Genomic DNA, 18,885 nt, shown 5'->3' with positions numbered 1-18,885 from the left:
TCCCAAAACTGGTGGGGGCCGGCAGGGCCAGGCAGGGCCCCAACTCGGAACACGGCAGACGTGCACATGCCTCACTGGGGCCTGGAACCTCCCCTTCCCCAAGCAGCTCGGGGTCTGGGGCAGGCCTGGCATCGGGTCTCAGTGGTGCTGGGTTCAATCAACTCCCTGGTTGTAGCATTTCTGTAATACTATCCTTTCATACGGAGAGATCTTACCTGTGGGTTCGTGCCAGGGCTCAGTGCAGCCCCCCAAAGGCAGGAACCCCACCACCGCGCCATCTCCATTGCCCTTAGCAGGAAGCTGGGCGTCCCACACGGGCAGCACGTGTCTGGCTGCTTCCAGTGTCTTTCCTCCCAGACCCAGGCAGCTGCTGAATGGCCCCCGAGGGCCCCCCATCCGGGTCCTGGGGCCCTGCCCCTGGGCCGTCAGCAACTCCAGTGCGATAGGAAAAGGGGAACTCACCCCAGCTTCTCAGAAGAGGAAGGTGCAGCTCGCGGGGGCGGTCTGGGGTGAGGGGGCTCAGCCCAGGGCTGAGAAAGAGGAAGCCCAGCCAGGCAGGACCCACCTGGAGAAGTCCTCGGCTGGGGCCGGTGCCAAGGGAAAGAGGATGTCTAAGGCGGTGGCTGCTAGCCCGCGCCTGGGGGAAAGTACGCGGGGGCAGGGCCACGGCCGCGGAGGGAGAGGAGGTCTGCGCCGGCCTCCTCTCCCTTCGGCTTAGCAGGGGAGGCCCCCCCCCCCGCGTGCGCCCCTCGCCCCCAGCAACAGCGAATCATAAAGCCGGTGGCCCCAGGTCACAAAGGCCACGGCGGAGGGGGGGCCGCGGCCCAGAGGCCCCGGGCCAGCCTCAGGTGCGAGGGCTGGCGCCCACCGCCCGCGCACATGTGCGTCGTCTGCTTTGTGAAGGCCCTGGTGCACGTGTTCAAGATCTACCTGACCGCCAACTACACCTACAACTTCCGCAGCTGGCCCGTGGACTTCCGCTGGGATGACGTGCGCGCTGCCAGCGGGGGCGGCAGTGGCCACCGCGCGCTCACGTGCGCGGCGGCGGCGGCGGGCGTGTGGCTGCTGCGTGACGCGGCGCTGGGAGGGGACGCGCCGGGACGGCCGCCGCGTGGGGCGCGCAGCCAGGCGCAGTGCCTGCTGCAGCAGATCCGCGAGCTGCCGGGCCACCTGGCCAGCTACGCGCTGGCGCACTCGCTGGGCCGCTGGCTCGTGTACCCCGGCTCCATGTCCCTGATGACGCGCGCGCTGCTGCCGCTGTTGCAGCAGGGCCAGGAGCGCCTGGTGGAGCGCTACCGTGGCCGGCGCGCGAAGCTGGTGGCCTGCGACGGGAACGAGATCGACACCATGTTCATGGACCGCCGCCAGGACCCGGGCAGCGAGGGCCGCGGCCTGCGCCTGGTCATCTGCTGCGAAGGCAACGCCGGCTTCTACGAGATGGGCTGCCTCTCGGCGCCCCTGGAGGCCGGCTACTCGGTGCTGGGCTGGAACCACCCCGGCTTCGGGGGCAGCACGGGCGCGCCCTTCCCGCAGCACGACGCCAACGCCATGGACGTGGTGGTCAAGTACGCGCTGCACCGCCTGCACTTCCCGGCCGCCCACGTGGTGGTCTACGGCTGGTCCATCGGGGGTTTCACGGCCACCTGGGCCACCATGACCTACCCGGAGCTGGGCGCGCTGGTGCTGGACGCCACCTTCGACGACCTGGTGCCGCTGGCGCTCAAGGTCATGCCGCACAGCTGGAAGGGGCTGGTGGTGCGCACGGTGCGCGAGCACTTCAACCTCAACGTGGCCGAGCAGCTGTGCTGCTACCCGGGGCCCGTGCTGCTGCTGCGGCGCACGCAGGATGACGTGGTCAGCACCGCGGGCCGCCTGCCGCCGCCGCCAGCGCCGGGCGACGTGCAGGGCAACCGTGGCAACGAGCTGCTGCTCCGGCTGCTGCAGCACCGCTACCCGGCCGTGATGGCGCGCGAGGGCCGCGCGGCCGTGACCCGCTGGCTGCGCGTGGGCAGCCTGGCCCAGGAGGCCGCCTTCTACGCGCGCTACCGCGTGGACGAGGACTGGTGCCTGGCGCTGCTGCGCGCCTACCGCGCCCGCTGCCACGAGGAACTCGCGGACGGCGAGACCTGGGGGCCGCACGGGCCCGCCTTCCCCTGGCTCGTGGGCCAGGGCCTGAGCCCGCGGCGGCGCCGGCAGCTGGCGCTCTTCCTGGCGCGCCAGCACCTCAAGAACGTGGAGGCGACTCACTGCAGCCCGCTGGAGCCCGAGGAGTTCCAGATGCCCTGGGGGCTGTAGCCCAGCCCCGCGAGACCCCGCAGCGGACAGAGAACGCGCATGCCCCAGGCCTAGGGGCCCATGGACCCCCGTCCCCGCCCCTCCCCTCTCCTCCCCCTGCGCGCGCTTTTGGAAGCCCAGCTAAGATGACCCTGATGAGGTTGATGGCAGAGCTGTGTGATTGCTGCTTCTCGCCCCACGGGAAGGTGAGGGCGTGGGCGTGGCAGGGTCCCAGGGGCGCGTTGGAGGGGGTGCTGCCCTGGGGGCTCCTTCCCTCCACACTCCGGGCTGCTGTGGAAGGGGGCCTGGGCGTCCTCGGCAGCTCCTGGAGCCAGGCTCCGGGACGCGAGCGGGCGGGGCTGCTGGCCAGGGCTGGCCAGGCCACGACACCGCGCCCCAGGGAGGTGGCGAGCCAGGTGGAGGCGTCGGTCGGGCCGGCAGGTGGCCCGGAGGCTCGGACGCTGCGCGCGGCTTCCCTTGCGGGGCGGACCGGACCCAGTCGGCCGGTTCCCGGCCCAGAGGCCCCCGGGAGCCGCTGCGCTCGCCGAGCGGCTCGGCCAGGGTCCCTTAGCTGCTGACCCGGGCGGAAGCCGTGGGCACGAGGCGAGCGCTGGGCCTGCGCGCAGGGGGCACCCCGCCAGGCGAGAGGCCGAGGCGAGGCCTCGTCATATCCTGCACAACTCCCACGCGAGGCTGTCCCCGCGAGCGGACAAGGACTTACAGAGCGGGCAGGCCGCCGCCCGCGGTCGGAGGACGGGGTCTGGGGGGGTCCCACGAGCTCCGGCCTCACCCCGCCGAGGCGCGCGGGCCACGGCGCTCGCCGGCAGCGGCAATCGCCCCCGCGAGGGTCACGGCGCCGCGTGGGGCGGCCCTCCCACTTCCGCCGGCCCGCGTTACCTGCGCCTCAGACCTTTCTACCTGCCAGTCTCGCCGCCGCAGCCAACCCGGAGGGAGTCCCTCAGAGCCCCACCTCCCTTTCAGGCGGTGCCTGCAGCCTCGGCCTATCAGGGTGCGGAGGGAAAAAAAAAACCGCCGGCCTCTGGGCCAAGGGGCGCTCTCATTGGGTGCCGTTCGTGGAGGCGGGACGGAGGCGGGGCTTGTGCCCCGAGAGGAAACAGGCTGTCGCGCCCCTGATTGCGTAATACGCAGCGGCCGAGGTGGTTCCGCTGGCTGCTGGGTACGCGGCGAGAGACACCCCGGCTTGACCGCTCGGCCTGACTGCTCGGTTCGGGCTGCCTGCGAGCTCGGCCGCCGCCGACATGGACTCCGCCGGCCAAGGTAGCCGCGGGGCCCGGCCCCTCCGCCGCAGACGGGTCCGGGCCGCGCGGTGTCGCCTCTCGGCCTCCGTCCCCTTGGTCTTTTGCGCGCCCCTCTCCGGGTCCAGGGCCCCTGGCCTCGAGGCCTCGACTGTGCTCGGAGCCTCCGCGCGGGTCCCCGGGACTCCCCGCCTGGCCCTGGACGCTCCCGGCCGCGCGGGGCGGGGCGGCGGAGCGGCGCGCGGTGGGGCGCGGTGTCCCCGGCGTGGCAACGCCGCGTGGAGCCCAGCGCGCCCGGGGCCGTCTCTTGGGGAGCGGGCGGAGCGAGACGGGGCACACCCGGCGCGCGGGCCAGGTTCCAGGGCGGCCGGGCCCCGCGAGGGGGGCGCGGGGTCCTGCGTGGGCGCGGCCGCGCCCCAGGCCTTCCCTGCCGCTGCCGGCGCGCCCACGCACGGGAACCAGCGTCAGGATCCTGGGTGCTGGTGTTTGGATCCGGCGGGGGCTGCAGTGGCCTCGCTCGCCTCTGCCTGGGTGGGCAACGTCACAGTTGCGGCCGTAAGAATGACCTAGATGAGCGGGCGCTTGCCACGGCCGGACAGCGTCTGACCGCCCCTCGGGGACTTTTTTAGATTTTCTGGTGATGTTCTTTCTGTGAAGCGTTCAGGTTTTCCTTTTTTATTTTATTTTATTTTTTTAGGTTTACTTATTTATTTGAAAGGCAGAGTTAGCAGAGAGAGGTCCTCTGTCCACTGGTTCACTCCCCAAATGGCCGCAAAGGCCGGAACTGGACCGATACGAAGCCACTGCCGGGCGCCTCTACCGGGTCTCCCACGTGGGTGCGGGGGCCCAGGCACTTGGACCATTTCCCGCTGCTTTCCCAGGCCACAGCAGAGAGCTGGATTGGAAATGGAGCAGCCGGGACTGGAACTGGGGCCCATATGGGGTGCAGGTGGTGGCTTTACCTGGTAATCCACAGCGCTGGCCCCTACGACTTCATTTTACAAGTTTTTTTTTTTTTTTTTTTTTTTTTAATTTGCACTGTGACAGAAAGATGTCCTCATCCAGTAGGTCACTGCAGACACCCACAGCACTGGGGCTGGGCAGGCCTGTCCAGGTGGGTGCAGGGCCTCTCTGTCCGTTAGGGAGCTAGGCCTGACTGGGTGGGGGTCTCCTCCCACACAGGATGTGCTGGTGCCCAGGGGTGGGGCGGGGCCTCTTCCCTCCCTCAGGGAGCCCTGGCGCCTGGGCCTCACTGTGGCTGCAGCCCCACGCCTGCTCCCTGGAGGGGGCTGTCCCTGGTGACCGCCGGAGTCCAGTTCCTGCTCTCCAGGCAGAAGCTGCCGAGAGCCTTTGCCTAGAGAGAGGCAGCAGAGGAGGCTCAGCCCAGCGGTGTGGACGCCCAGTGACCCATGCAGCCCGGTGAACGGCGAGGGTCCGCCCGGTGGCGGGAGCGAGACACCGCCAGCCGCTGGGGAGGAGTCGGACACGGGCGTCCAGCTTGCCTGTTGTGGGCTCTTTTTTTTTTTTTTTTTTTGACAGGCAGAGTGGACAGTGAGAGAGAGAGACAGAGGTCTTCCTTTTGCCGTTGGTTCACTCTCCAATGGCCGCCGCGGCCGGCGCGCTGCGGCCGGCGCACCGCGCTGATCCGATGGCAAGAGCCAGGAGCCAGGTGCTTCTCCTGGTCTCCCATGGGGTGCAGGGCCCAAGCACCTGGGCCATCCTCCACTGCACTCCCTGGCCACAGCAGAGAGCTGGCCTGGAAGAGGGGCAACCGGGATAGAATCCGGCGCCCCGATCGGGACTAGAACCCGGTGTGCCGGCACCGCTAGGCGGAGGATTAGCCTAGTGAGCCGCGGCACCGGCCTGTTGTGGGCTCTTTAAGACATGCGCAGTGGGAGCAGACCTCGCTGCCGTCCCCTTACACACACGTGCACACTCACGGTGCTGACCCCCGGAACGACTGGCCAGCGGCCAGGTGCCAGGGTTAGAGTGAACCGGAGGAGACCATTTTCCTGCCTCGGTGTCTGGGAGACTTAGTGCAGGCAAGGAGACCCTGTACTGCGCCCCAGAATGAGTGGGCGTTTGACCCTGCGTGGGTCTGAGGCCTGAGGCACTGTGCTGGGCCCCTGCCCCTCAGCCTGCGGCCGTGGCCAGGCTCACCCGTGCTTGCCACACATACACCCCACTCCTCAGCCTGTGGCTGTGCCCTGGCTGCTCCTGGGGGGTTTGTGTGTCACTGACGCTGGTGTAGGGCTGAGTGACTGCACAGGTTCCCTGTCTGTCATTTTTGTCCCTGGCAGATGAGCTGAGGGGACTGTGTTTGCCCCAGGTTAAGTCACTCTAAAAATGGGGGCTCCACCAGGTGGGTGCTTTGCAGCCAGGGTCTCTGAGCCCCGTGTTCCTACGGGAGGGCGGGGTCTCCACCTCAGAGCTCAGGGTTCCCGAGGGGGAGGCAGAGCTGGGCGTGGCTGCCTTGCACTGGGGTCTCTGCTGTGGCAGAGCCACCGAATGACGCTGGGTTGGGCCTGCGTGGCCAAAGCGTGGCTGCCTGCGCCGACCGCACAGACTCCGAGAGCAGGCCTGTGCTCTCCCTCCTACCCCTGCTTTCCCCTCCCCCCGCCCCTCTCCTCCCCCTTCTCCTCCTCATCCTCCTGCCCCTCCTCCCCCACCCAGGCCTCCCTGCGTCTCTCTGACCTGGCCCTGTCTCTGGCAGATATCAACCTGAATTCCCCCAGCAGAGTGCTCCCCTCCACCTCCCCTTCCCCCTCCTCCTCTTCCCTCTCCCCCTCTTCCCCCTCCCTCTCCTGCTACTCCCCCTCCTCCCCTCCCCTCCCTCCTCCCCCACCCAGGCCTCCCTGCGTCTCTGACCTGGCTCTGTCTCTGGCAGATATCAACCTGAATTCCCCCAGCAGAGTGCTCCCCTCCACCTCCCCTTCCCCCTCCTCCTCTTCCCTCTCCCCCTCTTCCCCCTCCCTCTCCTGCTACTCCCCCTCCTCCCCTCCCCTCCCTCCTCCCCCACCCAGGCCTCCCTGCGTCTCTGACCTGGCTCTGTCTCTGGCAGATATCAACCTGAATTCCCCCAGCAGAGTGCTGCTCTCCGACTTCGTCTCGGAGGCGCCCATCGGCCCAGGTATGGGCACACAGACCCCGGCCGTGCAGGCTCTGACCACAGCAGAGGAGGAGGAGCTCAGGGCCGAGCTCGTCAAGGTACCGTGGCCGCGGGTCCCTGGGGGACAGAGCAGCGCTCTGCTTTACAGGGGTGCCCCCCTGCTGCAGCTCCCACTGGACGGCCCAGCTCTGTGTGCTGACAGTGGAGGCAGGGCCCGGCCTTGTCTTCCCACCTCTGCCCCATGAGGGTGGCGTGCACACCGTGTGTGCCCTCTGAGGGTGGTGTGTGCCCCGTGAGTCTGGTGTGCACCTGTGTGCCCTGTGAGTCTGGTGTACAGGCCTGTGTGTGCACAGGGAGGTGGCCCCTCAGGTTAGCAGTCTGCTGGGAGAGTCCCTGTGGAATCACACGTCAGTGTGAGGACCCTATACATCTTACTTTTCTAAAGACGCTGCTTTTCCGAAACGTGCTTTGTGTGATTTGGTGATCCTGATGCCAGAAGGGCGAGATGGGTGGGGGCAGAGGCCTCCCAGCATTGTTTGTTTTTCACACTGACCACCGAGTTTCTTTTTACTCTGGGCCACAGAGTTTAGTAGTGGCCTTTAAGAAAAAAAGATTTATTTTTTTGAGAGGAAGAGTTGCAGACAGAGAGAGGGACAGACACAGAGAGAGGTCCTCCATCTGGTGGTTCACTCCCCAGACGGCTGCAGTGGCCGGAGCTGGGCCGATCAGGAACCAGGAGCCAGAGCTTCTTCCGGGTCTCCCACGCAGGTGCAGGGGCACAAGCGCTTGGGCCGTCCTCCACTGCTTTCCCAGGCCACAGCAGGGAGCTGGATCAGCAGAGGAGCAGCCGGGTCTCGTACTGGTGCCCACATGGGATGCAGGTGCTGTAGGCGGAGGCTTAACCTGCGCCACAGCGCAGCCTCTAGTGGTGGCTTGATTCAGATGCCAGAACTTGCTGCATAGCTGGCTGCAGCCCCCAGCCAGAGAGAAGCCGAAGCACCGTGAGCCCCACCTTGCTGTCTGAGGTCCGGCGGGGACCAGGCTCCAGAGCGCAGTGGACGGCACCTGGCTGTGTCTGTTCAGAGGAGGTCAGAGAGCTAGCAAGGCCCTGGAGACCTGGCTTTGCGTCTCTTTCCACCGTGTGTTGGTTTAGTAACTTTACCCATAGGGTCTTTGGGGTGATGGTTTCTGTTTTTGTCTTTTTGAGTGACAGAAGAGAGAGTGAGCGCCCGTCTGCTGGTTGACTCCTCAGAGGCCCGCAGCAGCCAGGACTGGGCCCGGCCACGGCCCGAGTGAGCGCTCAACCCAGACCCCTGTGGGTGGCAGGAGCCCAGTTACTTGAGCAGGAAGCTGGAGTCGGCAGCCAGGTATCAAACCCAGGTACTCCTGTGTGGGTGTGGGCCTCCTAACCTGAGGCTAAACGCTGGCCCCCACAGGAGAGCTGCGAGGAGAGGCTGACGCCCTGTTGCTGGCTGGCTGCTGCCCAAGGCACGGGTGCACGTCCATGGGACGTGCTAGCTGCTGTGGGTGCTGGTTTGGTCTTGGGTGAGCCTGTGTTTCTGGAAGGGACTCCTCGGGGTGAGCTCTGGTCTGGATCTTGAGGTGCGGGTGGGTGACCTGCACTGGGACCTCAGACCCCAGGAGGCAGCAGCAATGGCTTGCAGGACTGGGTCCCTGCCACCCACACGGAGACCTGGGTTTGGTTCTGGGCTCCTGGCTTTGGACCAGCCCACCCCCAGCTGCTGTGGGCGTTAGGGGACATGGGCTCTCTCTCGCTCTCCCCGCCTCCATGCCTCTGAAATAAACAAGTTTTAAGAAAATAAGTAAGAATTACTTCATGTTAGGTTTATTTTCTAAAATGAAACCTGGTAGTAAGCTAATTTTTAGTGCCTTGATCCAAAAGTCACTCTTTTGGGAAAGGGGCCTCTTTTTCCACAGCTGAGATGAGAGAAGTCCAAGTGCCACAGCTTTACGGGATGGTGGTCTGAGAAGTCTCTTTTGTTTCAAGTTTAAGATCTGGGCAAGTTCAGGTCTTCATTATTTGGGATTTTTCTGCTACCCAGCCCAAACTACCTTAAGCACAAAAGAGAATTCAGGTTTTGCTTTGGCCGAGACTTGGAGCTGAGCCCAGCAGCACGGGTGTGGCCAGGCCGCATCTGTCCCCTGGGTTGCTCCTGCCGTGGGCTCCTGAGGGAGCAGTGAGGCGCACAGCTCGGGAGTTGGGGAGTTCTCCAGGTGTCGGGGTGCCGGTGCTGGATGAAAGCAGGCGTCAGCTGTGGATGCTGTCCTGAGATGAGCTGTGTAAGGACGCTGGTCACCTGCAGTCCACTGTGTGCCTTGCAGGTGGAAGAAGAGATCGTCACCCTGCGCCAGGTGCTGGCGGCCAAGGAGAGGCACTGCGGAGAGCTGAAGAGGAGGCTGGGCCTCTCCGCCCTGGAGGGGCTGAAGCAGAACCTGTCCCGGAGTTGGCACGATGTGCAAGTCTCTAATGCGTAGGTGCTGGCTGCAGCGAGTGTCCCCCGCCTGTCCCCTCCCAGAGGACGGAGAGACAGGGCTGGGTCACAGTTCCTTGCCACAGGGTGGGGTCCAGTGAGGCCGAGTCCTTGACCTGGGAACTGTGCCTCTGTTTATTCCTTAGAAGGCATGTGGGCACCCCAGCCGGCTGCCCAGGCAGAGGCTGACGAGCGCGGGGTTCAGGGCCCTCAGCAAGTGCGTGCTCTGTGGCCATCCCAGCTGTGTCTGCTGAAATGCACTGTGACCCCAACAGGATGGAGTTTGGGGCATGGCCTCGGGGCTCCCCTGAGCTGGGCAGTGTCTCCCGGAGGCCGGGTCTGTGCACAGATGGATTATTCACGGTCCACCAACCCCATCAGCCTCAGCAGTGGACAGCTCTGTGTTTCTTCTCGGGTGGTGGTACTTGAGTCCCAGAGTCTGTCCCGGAGGTGTGGTGGCCGTGCAGGCTGTGTCCTGTGGCTGACCCTGCAGCCCTGTTCCCAGAGCTGCTTCCAGCAGAGGCATTGCCCTGGGTCCTGCGGGGGTGCTGCAGGTGGCAGAGCTGGCAGGCCCTGTTCTCGGGCAGGCTGGGCTCTGGGACTTGGGGCTCTGGGGTGCTGGGGAGCTGGGCCCTGGGCCCTGGGGAGCTCAGGCCCTGCCAGCTGACCTGTCTCCCTGGAGTCTCGCCTGCGGTTTGAAGCCTTGGTTGAAATTTTTCTTCTAAATAATTGACCACGGACTTTCTGTTTTCAGCTATGTGAAAACATCTGAGAAACTTGGGGAGTGGAATGACAGAGTGACGCAGTCTGACCTGTGAGTGCTGCGCCCCAGCCGCTCCCCCTTGCTCTGCCTCTGGCTCCCTGTGGCACAGCACGGAGCTCGCCTGGTGTTTGCTGCCCCTCTCTTACTGTACACGCTGGAGGGGCAGGGCAGTGACAAGGGACACTGCCCAGGCCACAGACGGCGGTGCGTCCCTGACGGAGCCCCGAGGGCCGCGGGCAGAGTGGCCAGCACCTCCTGGCCTGGTCTTGGTAGCTGTGGTTTCTGCTCTTCCTCTGCAGACTTGGCCCCGGCTGGCAGGGTCTCAGCTGTGCTCGTACCTTGGGGGCATGTGCGTGGGGCACGGTGTGCGTCAGCCAGCTGTCATCTGGGCATGCTAGGAGCATTGTTGGACAGCGTCGGCAGGGCTTGAAGAAGTCCCGGTGGTCTGGGAGCCACTGTCCCTCACGTGGCGTGTTGGCATAGCACGTGTGAGGGCACCGTCCTCAGTGTCAGCACAGCACAGTGAGGGCACCGTCCTCGGTGTCAGTGTCGGCACAGCACAGTGAGGGCACCGTCCTCGGTGTCGGCACAGCACAGTGAGGGCACCGTCCTCGGTGTCAGTGTCGGCACAGCACAGTGAGGGCACCATCCTCGGTGTCGGCACAGCACGGTGAGGGCACCGTCCTCGGTGTCAGTGTTGGCACAGCACGGTGAGGGCTCCACCCTGCCTCGCGTGTTGGCACAGCACGGTGAGTTGGTGTGGCTCAGTGTCGGAGCAGTGGCCAGGCTGACTCCTGTGTTGCAGACACTTAAACCAGGTGGTGCACTCATGGTCAGTGTTCCAGTCAGGGTAGCTTGAACTGGGGTGGGTGTTTAAAGATAGCCTTGTGGATTTTTCCCATCCCCCGTGTGGCAGGAAGTGCTGCCTGGGTGCCACGGAGCGTGGGCAGGAGTGGCTACCGCTGAGCTTGTCTCGAAGGAGCTGGGGGGCGAGCTGGCTCCCTCTGCACCTGCACCTGCGCGTTCTGCCAGATGAGGGCTCCGGGCACAACGGCCAGCCCTGGAAGTGAAGGAGCCCCGGTGGGCTGTGTCTTCAGAGCTGCAGTGGACAGCAGCTCCGCAGGGAGCCAGCATTCCTCAGGTCGAGGCACGGCTGTCCCGTGGGCAGCGTGAGCACAGGCAGACCCAGGGTTGGGAGACTGCACCCATGCTGCTCGGCCTGTGTGCTATGAAGCCGCACCCTGCTGCCTTCATTGTGGGTGGAGCTGGTTGAGAGCCCAGGTGGGGGGTGTGGCTGAACGCCCAGGTGGGGTATGTGTGTGTGGCTGGGTGTGTGTGTGTGTGTGTGTGTGTGGCTGTGGCTGAGCGCCCAGGTGGGGTGTGTGTGTATGTATGTGTGTGTGTGTGTGTGGCTGAGCGCCCAGGTGGGGTATGTGTGTGTGGCTGGGTGTGTGTGTGTGTGTGTGTGTGTGTGTGTGTGGCTGAGCGCCCAGGTGGGGTATGTGTGTGTGGCTGGGTGTGTGTGTGTGGCTGAGCGCCCAGGTGGGGTATGTGTGTGTGGCTGGGTGTGTGTGTGTGTGTGTGGCTGAGCGCCCAGGTGGTGTGTGTGTGTGTATGTGTTTGTGTGTGTGTGGCTGAGCGCCCAGGTGGGGTGTGTGTGTGTGGCTGAGCGCCCAGGTGGGGTGTGTGTGTATGTATGTGTGTGTGTGTGGCTGAGCGCCCAGGTGGGGTGTGTGTGTGTGTGTGTGTGTGTGTGTGGCTGAGAGCCCAGGTGGGGTATGTGTGTGTGTGTGTGTGTGTGTGGCTGAGAGCCCAGGTGGGGTGTGTGTGTGTGTGTGTGTGTGTGGCTGAGAGCCCAGGTGGGGTGTGTGTGTGTGTGTGTGTGTGTGGCTGAGAGCCCAGGTAGGGGTAGCCCCACAGGTCCCTGCCGTTACTTCATAGTTCACCTGGAGTCCTTTGGACACAAGTGGCGAAAGGCACAGCTAAGTAGTGAGAGCCAAGGAAGGAGCAGGGGTCTCCTGGGGAAGCCCCCGCTCCCAGCTCTGCAGCCCAGCAGCAGGTAGCCGGGCTGGGGCCGTGCGAGCCGGGATCTGGTCGCTTGCCCAGCCCACGTCGGGGGAGGCAGCCCTGGAAGGGGACTCAGGAGGAGGAATGTCTTCCAGATGCCACGCGCTCCTGGGGGCGGAGCTGCTGTCTGTCCATGAGGTCTGAGCAGTTCCCAAAGGTGCTGGCCAGGGTACGGCCCTGTCACCTCCCTGTCTGTGCCGTGGCCCTCAGAATGGGCCTGCAGCACAGTGAGCCCTGGAGGGGTGACCTCACTGCTGGGTGAGACAGGGCCTGTGAGCGCCCTGCTGGACTTGGCTGTACGTGGGTGCCCACTGTGTCTGGGGCAGGTCCCTATTTCTGAGGTCTCATGACCCCGTGCCCACCCTGAGTCCCGGGGGCCCTGTGGGTGCTCCCGGCCCCAGCTCACCCTGCTTTGGCCCTCCGCGACACACCTTCACTCCCGCGGCCCCCAGAGTGGGTGTGGTGCCTCCTGCTCTGCTTCCAGGGCAGTGGAGGTGGGCGGTGTCCTCAGGCTGTGTTCCTGGGTGCCGAGTGCTCTTGGCATCCTGTGTGGGCGGCTGCGAAACCTGTCCCTTTCCTGTGTCGCCTGCCGCCATCTTGTTAGCCCGTGGAGGGCACAGGGCCTTGTGGGGCCGTGGCAGAGGCCCATTGCTGGCTCTGCTGGGGTGGGGGGGCCTGTCTCAAACTGTGACTGCCTCAGGGCTCAGCTTGGTGATGCTGAGGTGGGCGAGGAGGCCCCCAGCCTTCGCTGTGGCCCAGGGGCTGAGCACGCGTGCTGTGCTGTGGGCTTTGCCCTGATGCATGCTGTCATGGGTTTTGTTTGTGGTGGCAGCTGGACCAGGGTTGGCCGCCTCGGGTGCTGACTCTCGCTGGGTCCAGGAGTGTTCCGCATCCCTGGGCCTGTGTGCCGATGCTCAGGTCATGGAGCTGTGACTCGGAGCAGATGGACCCGCGCCAGCCCCTGCGGTGTGGAGGGCTGAGGGGCTCCCATGCTGGGGCAGGGCACAGGCTGCACTGCCCCTGGGGGCTGTGCTGCGTTCCCCCGTCTTGAACGACTTGGACATGTGTCAGCATGGTCTAGGAACAGCACGTTCCTGGGCTGCTTCCCGGGTGTGCAGCCCGGTCCTGTGGTGTCTCCCAGGTAGTCAGGGCCTGTGAGAAGGCAGGAAAATGGGCGGAGCAAGTTCAGGTGTCCCTGCAGGCGGCCTGGGGCCTCCTTCGTAGCTGCCCAGGGAGCCAGGCCTGCCTCCGCCCCCTTCCCCCCCTGCCCCGCCCCTGCCCCTTCCCCAGGCCCTGCCCCCACCCCTTCCCCCAGGGCCTGCCCCCCCTCTTCCCCCAGGGCCTCCCTCATAGCTGCCCAGGGAGCCGGGCCTGCTTCTGCCCCCTGCCCTGCCCCCGCCCAGGGCCTGCAGGTACCTGGGGTTTGGCCTCTGGGCTGTGGTGCCCTGGGGCTGGCTTGGCTGACTGGCTGTGTCTTCCTCCCAGCTACAAGAAGACTCAGGAAACTCTCTCACAGGCAGGACAGAAGACGTCAGCTGCCCTGTCCACCATGGGCTCTGCCATCAGCAGGAAGCTTGGGGACATGAGGTGAGACCCCCGCCATACACAGTGCCCCAGGCCTGGTCAGGGCCGGGGTGCTGTAGGAGCGTGGCGTCAGCCTCCAGCCCAGGGTTCAGGCGCACGGCCCTGTCTGCATAGACTCTTGTTTGGGGGTGGGGGTTCATCTGTCACCTCTGTCTTCTTAAGTGGACGGTCACACGTGCCTGTCTCGTGCTTGGGGTCGCTGAGACGGTGCTGCTCCTGGAAGCTGCACTGAGGGTGCCCACTTCACCTGTGGGTCTGGGCAGGCCCCTGCTGTCCCCTCTGCATCTTGCCTGGCCCGGGCTCCAGGGAGTGCAGCCACAGGCCAGGAGGTCGTGAACCTCTTGGCCCCACAGCCCTCACGTTGCACAGCGCACGCGGTGCCTGCGTCCCACAGCTGAGCTGTGGCCCAGGGTGGGAGCCCCGAGCTGCAGCCGAGCGGGCGGTGGCAGGGGTTGGCTGTGGCTCCCCGGGAGGCTCCTTGGGACACTGCCGCCCGAGTGCACGGTGCTGAGCCTGGTGGTGGTGGCTGCTCCCAGGAGCTTAGGTGCACCTGTTCTTCCTGGAGATGCCGGCCCACCACAGCATTGAGTGTTTGCTGCGCCTAAAGGTACCCACATCCTCCGCGGGGGTGTCTGCTCACTTTGGGGTCACGTGTTCTTTTTTGTTTGTTTGCTTTAAGATTTATTTGCTTATTTGAGAGGCAGAGTTACAGACAGAGAGAGGGAGAGACCCTCCCCAAAATGGCTGCAACAGGTGGAGCTGGGCTGATCCAGAGCCAGGAGCTTCTTCTGGGTCTCCTTTGTGGGTGCAAGGGCCCAAGGACTTGGGCCATCTTCTGCTTTCTCAGGCCATAAGCAGGGAGCTGGATTGGAAGTGGAGCAGCCGGGACTCGAACCGGCGCTGGTGTGGGGTGCCTGTGCTGCAGGCACTGGCGTCCACTTGGTCTTTTTCAGTACTCAGTCTCATCTAAGGTGGTTCAGGGTCCTAGATGGAGACCTGACGGGAGTGGAGGCCTTGGGATGCTGGGAATGGCCCAGGGCCAGTGGTCCTGTCCCCCTCAGGGCAGCTCCTCTCCAGAGCTCCTCTCTCCTTGACGAGGAATGAAGTGGCCGCTGTCTCCCGACACCGTGGACTGGCCACCAACCTCGTGATGCAGCCTCAGGGGTGCGGGACGGCTGCGCCTGTGCTGGCTGTGCCTGTGCCGCCGGTGTGATGTCTGACTCTCCCCGCAGGGGTGTGGCCGCCAGGATGGTACCGCAGCAGCCAGGCCTCTCCCGTTGGCTGGCTGTGTCCGGGGTGCCTGACGGTGGCCTGTGTGTAGCCGTCCTGGGTGTGGGTTGCCAGGGAGGCCCCTCCCCTGACGTCCTCATCACTGCTTCCTGCACCTGGGACTAAGGTCGAGGGGGCTTCACATCCAGACTCCAGGGCGGACGACCCCCAGGGGGTCCCCCAACCCTGGGGTCCGGGTCCGTGGTGGGCTTGTCCGTGGCAGCCTGGCCTAAGGCCTTGGTGTGCTCTGGGGCAGAGGGGACCGTATTTGGCTCAGGTTGCCCTCTGGCCTGGTGACCTTGGACAAGGGACCGGCCCTCTGAGGAGCTCGGTTGTCCTCTTCCCCCGAGGAGAGCACCTGTTGGGTGGAGAGTGTGTCCGGTCCTGAGGCCCCCTGCCCAGGTTGGGAACGGCTGCCTGTTTTGGTTTCGTGTGTGAGAGGCAGTGGCCCAGCTGCGTGGTGGAGGATCGACTGCTGTGTCTCACCTGTGCCAGCAGCTGTCTGTGTGGTGCTGGCACAGAGGAGCAGGCTTGGTGTGGCTGAGCCCGGCCAGCGTGCGGCGGCCTCTTCACGCCTGCACCGGGTCTGTTCTACACTCAGGCCCTCTCCCTTCTAACCTGCAGACGGGTCTGCCCGTGGCCACGCCCAGGAGGCTGCACCAGGGGCTGTGCAGGTGCTGCCTGTGGAGTGGGGGCCTAGGGAGATGGGGGACAGGGCCACACCCCTGCGTGGCCTTTGGGAGCCGGGGCTCCTGGGGGACGGTGGTGGGTGGGCCCCGGCCGCCCACCCCTAACGCTGCTCTCTGCTTTCTCCTGCTGCTGCTCTGTCTCAGGGCTCATCCGTTCTCACACTCCTTTAGGTAAGACGCACCTGGGCGCACCAGGAGACGCTCCGGGTCAGGCAGGGCGGACTCTGGGAGACCCACGGGGCGGGGCGGGAGAGTGGACGCCCCTCAAGAACAGCGGAGATGGGGCGTCCCTGGCCTCAGTGTGCCTGTGTCCCCACTGAGAGTGTCGCCCCTGGGCCGGTGAGTGGCCGCCCCAGCCTCTCTCTGCAGGTGTTCTGAGCGTCACACCTGACAGCCGGGGAAGCGTCCGGTCTGTGCCTCCGCTGTCCCTGTCCCACACTGTCCTCCAGCAGGGCCGTGTTCCCTGTGGAGCTGGCAACAAGGCACCTGGGTCTCTTCTTTCTGGGGCACTTTGGGGGGCCAGACGCTCATCCAGCTGTGGTGGCCCCTTCTGGTGGTCAGGGTTACCTGTGCGCCGGGCTGCCGCGCGCCTGCAAGTGTTGTCCTTGTCGCTAACTCCTGCTTCTCTGCTTCTCATGCCTGCCGGCAGCAGCCACTCCATCCGCCACTCGATAAGCATGCCGGCCATGAGGTAACGGTGCCTGTGCCCCACCACTCAGCAGGGGCGTCTGGGCGGGGGCAGGGGGCTCACAGCCCGCACTTCCTCTCTCAAGTCAGGGGTCTGTTCCGCTGGCAGCTAAGGGTTGGGAAGGACCTTCCAGGCTGCTGGAGGCTGGGACAGGGAGGAGTCTATGCACTTGCCGAGGCCTGCACTGGAGACCAAGTCCTGGTCTGTGTGAGGAGGGGCTGGAGGCCTCCACACTGCTGACCCCAGCTGTGCAGGACCCTGCTGTGTGTGGGAGGGACCTCAGGCAGCAAGGCCGGCTGCCCGGCACCTCTGCTGCTCCCGGCTCTGCCGTCCTGGAGTTGTCCTGGGTGTCATCCCAGGTCCCTCCCCTCTGTGGGAAGGCTTTTCCATGGCCCAGAACAAGGGGCCAGAGGCGCGAGCCGGGGCTGTGTGACCTCTGGCTTGGCCCTGTGGCGCGGCTGAGTCGGTTCTGACCTGAGGAGCCCTTGGCGTGGCCTCGGCTGGGCTCTCTGGGGGTGTCGCTGCAGGGAGATTTTGGGGTGCCCGAGGGTCCTGCTGGAGGCTGCCCCCCGAGGCTCTTATGACCTGAGCGGGGTGTGCGTCTCCCCTCATCCGGCCTCTGCTCTCTCTCAGGAACTCTGCAGCCTTCAAGTCCTTCGAAGACCGCGTCGGGACCATCAAGGTAATTGTGCAGCTGTCCAGTGCCTCCGGGCGACCAGTCACACTGTCACCCCGACACGTCACTTAGCTGTGTCCAGCATCCTCAGGGCGACCTGTCACATGACAGGTCACTTAGTTGCAGACTCACTTGAGATTGTGACCCAGAGAAGCCTTTGTGCAGAGACCCCACCCCCTCCTGTGGCCACGCCCATCTTTCTGCCCCGGCACCAGCAACTCTTTTATTTTTATTTTTATTTTATTTTATTTTTTCTTTTGACAGGCAGAGTTAGATAGTGAGAGAGATAGAGACAGAGAGAAAGGTCTTCCTTCTGCTGGTTCACCCCCAAAATGCCAGGAGCCAGGTGCTTCCTCCTGGTCTCCCATGCAGGTGCAGGGCCCAAGCACTTGGGCCATCCTCCAGTGCCCTCCAGGGCCACAGCAGAGAGCTGGCCTGGAAGAGGAGCAACCAGGACTAGAACCCGGCGCCCATATGGGATGCCGGTGCTGCAGGGGGAGGGTTAACCGAGTGAGCCCCGGCGCCGGCCCCGGCACCAGCAACTCTTAACACGAGCTCTCCTTCGAGGATCCTGTCACTTCAGCAGTGTCCCTTCGGTGGGTCCTAGACTGCAGCCCTGTGGGGCTGAGCTCGTGGCCTGGCTCCCCAGACGGCTGTGCCGGCATCAGCCACGTGAGTCTGCCCGGGCCGTGGCCCGCTGGGCCCGGGCCATGTCCCAGGCTCTGTTTCTTGCTCTCGTCCCTCCTGCAGTCGAAGGTCGCGGGTGGCGGAGAGAACGGCGGCGACCACCTTGCCGCCTCGGCCGCGGGCGGCACCCAGCCCCTGCCAGAGCATGCGCCTTTCTAGCCTCCCGCGCGCCCTCCCCGCCGGCCAGCGAAGCACGGAGCCGCGCCGGCCGCCTGCAGCGGGTGTGAGCAGAAATCTCACACGAAAGGTCACAGGTCACCGCGCTGCCCTTCCTGGGGGCAGGAAGTGGACAGGGTGGCTCCCTGGGGACGTCCGGAGCAGCCCCGCCGGTGCCTGCCCTGCGACCCGGAAAGGAAACAGCAGCGCTCGCTGTCACACGGGTGACCTGGCTTCAACAAAGCAAATTCATTATTTTTTTAATGCAGTGGACTTTTCGAAAATTAAATTCAGGCAAGCAGCTTGGCCTCACCTTGCAGAACAGCGTTTCTTTGTGCTGAAATGCATTCCCTACGTCGCCTTAGGCTTTATTTATAATCGTCACATGGAGGGCTCCTTGTGGGTTCTGAGCACTGTCTAGAACTGCAGGCGCAGCGGGGGCCTCCCTGGGTGGGCAGTGCCGAGCGGGAAAGGCCGTGCCCCCAGGGGAGTGGCGGGGTGCAGTGCCCGGCTCCGGCTTCCTGCCAAGGCACACCCCGAGAGTGAGCGGTGATGGCGGAGTACCTCGGCTCCTGCCGTCCATGTGGGAGACCTGGGCTGAGTTCCCTGCTTCCACCCTCAGCCCAGGCTCAGCCCCAGCTGTGTGGGTCTGGGGAGTGAACCAGTGAGTGGGGCTCTTGTCTGTGAGCTGCCTTTGCAAGGGCCTGGCTGGTGGGGTGGCCAGCACTGCCCACAGCTCCAGTCTCCTGTGTATCACGGAGGAGCCAGCCCCGCGGGTCAGCTGGGAGTGGACACTGGTGGGAGCAGCCCCGCGGGTCAGCTGGGAGTGGGCTCTGGTGGGAGCAGCCCCTCGGGTCAGCTAGGGGTGGGCTGGCGGGAGCAGCCCCTCCGGTCAGCTGGGAGTGGGCTCTGTGGTGGGAGCAGCCCCGCAGGTCAGCTGGGGGTGGACGCTGGTGGGAGCAGCCCCGCGGGTCAGCTGGGGGTGGATTCTGGCGGGAGCAGCCCCGCGGGTCAGCTGGGAGTGGGCTCTGTGGTGGGAGCAGCCCCGCGGGTCAGCTGGGGGTGGACGCTGGTGGGAGCAGCCCCGCGGGTCAGCTGGGGGTGGACGCTGGTGGGAGCAGCCCCGCGGGTCAGCTGGGGGTGGGCTGGCAGGAGCAGCTGGGCTGTGGCCGCCT

General features: G+C 65.3%; 1 protein-coding gene across 6 annotated transcripts; it reads left to right on the top strand.

The window, feature by feature from the left end:
- The first annotated feature begins 728 nt into the window (after positions 1 to 728).
- ABHD16B (abhydrolase domain containing 16B) lies at positions 729 to 18,029 on the top strand. Of its 6 annotated transcripts, XM_051829092.2 has the most exons (9): positions 3,398 to 3,552; positions 6,592 to 6,737; positions 8,983 to 9,131; positions 9,886 to 9,945; positions 13,447 to 13,548; positions 15,648 to 15,674; positions 16,153 to 16,194; positions 16,825 to 16,873; positions 17,618 to 18,029. In XM_051829092.2, the coding sequence occupies exons 1-9, from the start codon at positions 3,534 to 3,536 to the stop codon at positions 17,711 to 17,713; spliced, it is 690 nt and encodes a 229-aa protein (XP_051685052.2). In that variant the 5' UTR covers positions 3,398 to 3,533; the 3' UTR covers positions 17,714 to 18,029. The 6 variants fall into 6 exon arrangements, with proteins under 6 accessions (XP_069907697.1, XP_069907698.1, XP_051685055.2 ...); XM_051829094.2 differs by lacking the exon at positions 15,648 to 15,674; XM_051829093.2 differs by lacking the exons at positions 3,398 to 3,552; positions 15,648 to 15,674; positions 16,153 to 16,194 and adding exons at positions 4,454 to 4,495; positions 4,599 to 4,644.
- Positions 18,030 to 18,885: the final 856 nt, after the last annotated feature.

The sequence above is a fragment of the Oryctolagus cuniculus genome, chromosome 11 (genome assembly GCF_964237555.1).
Source record: "Oryctolagus cuniculus chromosome 11, mOryCun1.1, whole genome shotgun sequence".
NCBI lineage: Eukaryota > Metazoa > Chordata > Mammalia > Lagomorpha > Leporidae > Oryctolagus > Oryctolagus cuniculus.
This window is presented reverse-complemented; position numbering and strand designations above follow the sequence as displayed.